A 6,691-nucleotide genomic window follows, 5' to 3' on the forward strand; every position below is an offset into this window, starting at 1 on the left:
GGTTGGAATTTTAATTGATTTTGCTGCTAGGAAGGAAAGCTACGATCTCCTAATTTGATGTGCTAAACCAGAATTTCACCTGCAAGGGATTCCTCGTAGGGAAGACGCATTCCCTGCTGTGCAAGTGGAAATCACTGAGTCAGTAAGAGCTGCCTGGGCAAACCTTGCAGGTGACAGAGACCGTAATGCAGCCCTCACACAGCTTGGCAGCAGGCACTTACCATTCACTTTTTAAAAAAATCATCATAAAACAGACAGCTTTAGAAAGCGTCACCGAACATGTAAGACCTGGCAGTGTCACAACAGCAACAGAAGTCTGTCTTCCACTGGTTACAAGACTGATAATTTCCTCTCACCGAGGTCTGGCTGGAGCCACAGGAACGGCAGCACTGGACATGTTGGAAGGAAAAGCTTTATTTTAAAAAAGTCCTTTCTAACAACAAAAGCTATTTTTTAAAATAGTAAAAAGTAGTCAGTTGTGGGGTTTCTGTTTTTCCTACAAGGGAAGGAAATTATAAACATCTTAAATATTCATTTAAAACCCAGTGAATTGGTTTAGTGCGGTTTTGTTGATAACTTTCATTCCAGTTACACAGGAGGCTCCCAGGGAAGAGAGGAGAAAGCCCATTTGTGAGACAGTTCCTGCTCGTTACACCACGCACCCACCTCCGGGGCATGCGCCTCCTCACCCCGGGGTCCCCCGGGGTGCCCTGCTGCAGACCCCCGAGGTCGGGCTGTGCAGAAGGGACACCCCGCGGGCGTGGGGAGCCCTGCCTGGCAGATGCAGCCAGAGAACATCTTTTGCAGGGGTAGAATGGGGCAGAAAAATAGATCACCTTGCCTCCAGTTAAAAATAAGCTGAGCAAGCGAGGAGTTAGGGTCCCCCCCCCGAAGTGTGTGTCTGCACACAGCCAGAGGCTGGGGACCCCCGACCCCACTCCAGCCGATCCTCACAGAGAGGAGAAGTCCGCGTGTCCAGAGATGCTTGTAGGAGCCTGGGGGTGTCCAGGCAAGCCCCCCCGACCCCATCACATGTACCGTTCCAGGCCAGTGGGGAAATTGGGCTGCCTCATGTAGGTGTTGCTGGAGCTGAACTGGCCGAGGGGCGACGCGGAGAGCCCCAGGAGCTGCTCGCCGTGCTCGGCGCAGGCCGGGGGCCGCATGGCTGGCAGGGCCAGTCTGTTGGGACCCCCGTAGAGCTGCGGGCTGCCAGGCGAGTAGCTGCCCTGTGCCACGGGCAGGTGGGGGGGTGAGGCAGCATAGGGGTAAGCCAGAGTGTTGGGGCCGGCACGGCCCAACAAGCCGGGGCTGACGGGCTGCGCCTGGAAGCAGGGAGGCTCGGCGGTGCCGGCAGAGCAAGCAGGAGCCAGCTCAGCTCCAGGTAAGCCCAGCGACGGGTGACCCAGCTCGGCGGGCGGCGAGGGCTGCAGGGCCTGCTGCCCGCTGATGAGGCTGTCGATGCTGAACATCCTGGGATGCTGCGCCGGCGGTGCTGCCCCGGCTGCGTAGGGGTGGAAGACGGAGCTGGAGAGCTGGGGGCTGTAGCCGGGCGAGCAGAGGGCGTTGGGGTAGGGTGCCGTCGGTGCGACGGGGCGGCCGGCGGGCGGGGGCGTGAAGGCGCTGGAGTTCTGCATGTAGCCGGGGTAGGTGGTGATGTCGGTGCGTTTGAAGCGCTTCCTCCGGCGCAGGAAGCTCCCGTTGTCGAACATGTCCTCCGCGGCTGGGTCCAGCGTCCAGTAGTTGCCCTTGCCGGGATGGCCAGGCTCCCGGGGGATCTTGACGAAGCAGTCGTTGAGGGTGAGGTTGTGGCGGATGCTGTTCTGCCACTTCTTGGGGTTCTCCCGGTAGAAGGGGAAGCGCTCGGTGATGAACTTGTAGATGCCCCCCAAGGTGAGCTTCCTCTCGGCGGCGTTGGCTATGGCCATGGCGATGAGGGCGATGTAGGAGTAGGGGGGCTTGCCCCGCTGCACCGGCCGCTTCCTCCGGCGGCCCCCGGCGGGGGGCGGCGGCTCCTCGGGGGGGGGCGGCGGGGGAGGGGGGGGGCTGCCCCCGCCGCCCCGGGGCTCCGGCTTCACCGGCGGCGCCTGCCCGGCGGGCGGGGACCCCCGGGGCGGCCCGGGGGAGCCGGGGCTGGGTGCCGGCAGCGTGCACATGCCTCGCAGGCTGGGGAAGCCGGCCGCGTTCATATACGGCCCTCGCCTTCCTTCTCCTCCTCGGAGGATGGGAGGGGGGGGCGGTGGGAGAAAGAGCCCCCCGAGGGGAGGGGGAAGGGGGGAGGGGAAGGGGGGGGGCAGGCGCCGCGGCAGCTCCCGGCGCTGGGGAGGTCGGTCCCGAGCCGCTTTGCAATATATAGGGCGGCCACCCCCCCGGAGGGGCCTTCGCTGCCCGGCCCCTCTCCCCCGGCGGGAGGAGGAGGAGGCCCCTGGGGAGGGGTCCCGACTCCCACGGCTAAACCCCTGGCCTTCCCGGGGGTTTTATTTGGCAGCCGTGCCCCCGAGCGGTCCCTCCCCCGGGGGTCCCGGCTCCGCTCCCGGGCCGTTCTCCGCCGCCCTTCGCTTTCTTTTTCACTGATGCTTCCTCCCGGGAGAAAAAAAAATCTAAACCAAAAGCGTCCCGACAGCCAGACCAGGGCGAGTTTGGTGCCGCAGCCAGCACCCAGCACCCAGCAGCAGAGCAGGTAACCCCCCGCCGGGACCCCCCCACCGCTCGGATTTCGTTGTCTTTTTTTTCCTGGGAAAAGCGCTCAGAGGCGGCCCCGGGACGCAGCGGCAGCAGCAGCCCGGGGTTTCTCCTCAAAACCAACCCCCTCGGTTTGGTTACTTTGCAGCCCAGTGAGACATCCTGGGTAAGGAAATCCTCGGAAAAGGGTTTTTTTTTTTCCGCTGGGAGAGAGGAAAGTGGTCCACAAATCTTGGGGCTGCCCGCAGGTATCACCCGCCGGGTGGGCAAGGGATGGCATTTTGGAGGTGGACAGGGCAGCGGGGGTCTCTCTGCCACTGCAAAGGACCTGAGCCCACCGCTGAAGCTGAAGGAAGACGCTGACCTCAGAAAGCCCTGCTGTGTTTCAGGGGAAACCTCTGCAGATCTCATCCTACACTCCAGAGCCAGCCGGGCAGTACTATAGACCCCCACCCGTGGCATATGCTGATACCAGAGCTGCGGGGCTGCTGGCTGCCTTAATGTCACCAAAAAAGCCGTGGGCTTTCACACCGACCTCACCCACTGCTGCTGAGCATCACCTCTAAGCCAGATGCCCGCCCGTGGAGATCCCGGCCCCGTGCAGGTAAGGGAGCCACTGCATCAGGGTGGGCTGGACAAGCCTGGGGGGCTTTTATAGCCAGATCACAGCTGTACATGTAGTTACACGTCTGTGTCCTGAGAAGACAGGTGGAAATGTCTACACCATTAACGCAGTGGCAGATCCCTCTGTATGTCCCACGTGGAGTATAAATCGCAGCCTTCCACTTTAACTTGGTTGAAAGTATTTCCAACAGCAGAGCAGGATGAAACCCTTTTTTCATGGAGGCAAGTAGGTGGTCTTCACCAGGTCGTATCATCCTCCTGCCTTCCCTTTTAAACTAAAAAGCCAAGCAACCCTTAGGAAAAGATTTTTCAGCCCTTTCCTTTAAGCATTTCCTAGTGGTTTTAAATTCACCGACCAAGTTATTTCCCATCGTCGCTCATTCTCCTGCTTGTGTCTGCATGTAGTTTTGTTCCTGCTTTATTTTTCCTGCAGATATTTGCGCTCTTCTTCCACTCTCCAGGGCTCAGGTAGAGAATCGTGGGTCCAACAGAGCTGTGTCAGGTCCAGTCCTGGTCTGCCACAGACCAGCTGCTGTTGGAGTAAACTGCCTCAGTTTCCCTTTTGCCAAATGGGGAAAACAACAGAGATGTAGATGCTGGCTGGAGGACAGAGAGCAGGTGAGAAAGGGTGAAACGCAGCCTTAGAGAAAGGTGCCTTTCTCCATAGAAGACACAGATCTTCAGGGAGGAAAGCAAATCAAGGGCACAGCAGGGACCATTCATTCACCTTGAGGGAGCTGAGGGAAAAGGATGGAAGATTCCTATTTCTCCTGGAGGGTGCGTTTAAATCAAGCAAGTGTCTGAATGCAGCCAGCTAATGTCAGTCAGAGGATCTGACTTTCCAGTTGCCGGAGAGGGCGGCAGGATAGATGCCCAAGAAGGGAGTCACCAAAGATCACTCCAGGATGCACAAAGGAAATTACCCCCCTGGGGGAGATGGAAACCTTCAGCTCTGCAGACACTAGCTGGTGAGATTTTCATGTTGATGCAAGCATGATTATGTATTCTGATCTAGCAAGAATGGGTTTGGGAGGGAAAAGGGTTACGGAGTGCAAAGGAGGAACAGCTTTTCTCCTTCAATTGTATCAAACAGCCCTTGCTTATCACTCACTTTCTCATTTTTTACTTGGTCTAAACATCAGAAAAGGAGTTGGAAACGAAAACCCAACAGTATGTCTGGGTCTGGAGCTGTCTGCACCCGAGATCACATCTAGCAATGGAAGAGATCTCATCTGGACAGCGGGGTATGAAGACCCGACTGCGTGAAGAGTTTATAGTCCAAGGCCCTGATCTCACGGAGCAGCCCTGGCCCCGTCTCGGGCTGCGGGCTGGCTGAGACTCCAGCTGGTGAGTGGTTACTTTAAAGCTGATGGGACCGTTCAAATTGCTCTCGACTTCCCCGGGTTAGGACCCGGATGTCAAACTAGTTTTGACAGACGGGTAATACAGCGGGACAGAGGTGGGCAGGAGCACACAGGCAGGAAAGAAACTGTGTTTTAACATCAAATAAGGAAAGCCAAAACAGACAGACTCCGATTCCCACATATGCTGTGTCACTCAGGGTGCTTTTTCCGGCCCAGATCTTTTATAAAAAGGTGGAAGATAATAAACATAGTTACCAAACAAATGTGATTTAGAACTGTCTTTAAAATGAGGTGGTGAGGAGGGAATAGATCACATTTACTAAGTACGTGTAAGTTTTGCCAGCATCTGCTGCCTTTTGCATCAGTTCATGCTGAGTCTACAGGGAGATTTCAATGGCTCTTTTACCTCCAGCCCCCAAATCGTTTTGCACAAAAGCTTCAGCCTCCTTTAGAAATGTCGCACGCACGATTCGCTTTACAGCATGGGTGAACTCGCCTCGCTGCGGAAGAACAGGGCTGCTGTGGCACCTCAGAGAGCTGCTGTCTCAAGGACTCTGTGTGCCCAGCCAGGTACTGCAGCGCTGGTACCCAGCCCACATTTCCAATCTTATCTTTGCAGCCATGTGGGTTAGAAAAACTTAAGTTTGCTTGTCCCAAAACGAAGCAAGCTTCTGCTAAACTGCATGCAGTATGGGGGTAACTGGGCAGGATGTTCACTTTCCTTAACGTGGCCATGCTGAGACACCAGTGGTTTTGCCCTATCTTCAATGAAATGGTAGCCTAGGTATCTGCAATGGCTGTGTTTGGAGCAACCTTGTTTGCAGAGCTCTCCCGTAAGTCATGAAGCAGGGTCATCTATATCTCAGCCACACCTGGGATGTGCAAGGAAGTGGAGGTGTGAGCCCTGGGAGCAAGGTCCTCTCTGGTTCCTCTCCCAAGGACTGCTGCAGTGAGCAGTCCAAAGCATCCTCCAGCCTCAGAGCCCATGGAGGCCTCTGAGGGGTGCTTCAATCATACATGACCTGCTGACCGTGCTCTTAGCGTGGCCCTGAAATACCCCATCACTTAACACCCAAACACTCTAGAACTTCCTTGGCTGAAAACTGCTTGAGTACTGCTGCCTGGAAATAACAGCAGTTGGGCCCATTCCCACCCTCGGCGCATCCCTGTCTGAATCCATCTGCGCTCCAAACACTCAGGTGGAGACCCTCAGAAGAAGCTTGAGAGATTCTCCCACCGCAGCTACTCTGTATGATGGGAAGGCTTCACCACCAGAAACTGAACCACACTGCTCCCGTAAGAGCTCGGTATGTTACGATGAGGTGACTACAGCTAGCGAGGGTGGGACAAAATCCCTTGTCCTGGGAGATTTGTCTCATGGGACACCAGCGCTCAGAGGAGGAACGTGTGATGAAGAACAGCAACAAGAGCAAAACAGGAGACCTGGAGGGTTGACTCTGTGCCTTGTAACCACAGCTAGCACACATGCAGGAGTCAGGGCACCACACTGCTCGGCTACAGGATCGGCAACCATGCAAAAACCAGCTCAGAATATCGGGCAATGACAGCCTGGGGTCAAAGGAGCCACAATTAAATACTCTTTCCGAGATATTCCATTTCTTCAAGATGCAGGAAGAGGTTAACGAAAGCAAATAAATTCTTTCTGATAACTAACTCTTTGAGTCACTAAAGTATTTGTAGGTAATTGTGCAGCAAGGTCCAAGCAAAATAATTTCCTCATAAAAAGTACAGATAAAGCATTTATCAAATTGGGGAACACCAGGGAAAAATTGCTAAAGAAAGAAACCTGCAAAATATTCTACACCTTTGTGGGGAAGTTTGTTTGTTTGTTTGTTTTTCCATTGCAACCAGTCCAGATTTTCTCTCCCAAATTAATTTTGATATAAAAATTGTGACGTTATCTTTTATTCCTAAGGAAATAAAGGGTATGAGAGAAAACAAAACATTTTGTTGCTGTTGTCTGTTTACCGAAAATAGAATTCTTAACAGAAGCATATATTTGT

General features: G+C 54.8%; 1 protein-coding gene across 1 annotated transcript; it reads right to left on the reverse strand.

Annotated features, from left to right (window-relative positions):
- Positions 1 to 1,028: 1,028 nt before the first annotated feature.
- Positions 1,029 to 2,186, reverse strand: FOXE3 (forkhead box E3). Its single transcript, XM_075424173.1, has one exon. It carries the CDS (start codon positions 2,184 to 2,186, stop codon positions 1,029 to 1,031), a length of 1,158 nt encoding a protein of 385 aa, XP_075280288.1.
- Positions 2,187 to 6,691: the final 4,505 nt, after the last annotated feature.

The sequence above is a fragment of the Opisthocomus hoazin genome, chromosome 6, assembly GCF_030867145.1.
Source record: "Opisthocomus hoazin isolate bOpiHoa1 chromosome 6, bOpiHoa1.hap1, whole genome shotgun sequence".
Taxonomy (NCBI): Eukaryota; Metazoa; Chordata; class Aves; order Opisthocomiformes; family Opisthocomidae; genus Opisthocomus; species Opisthocomus hoazin.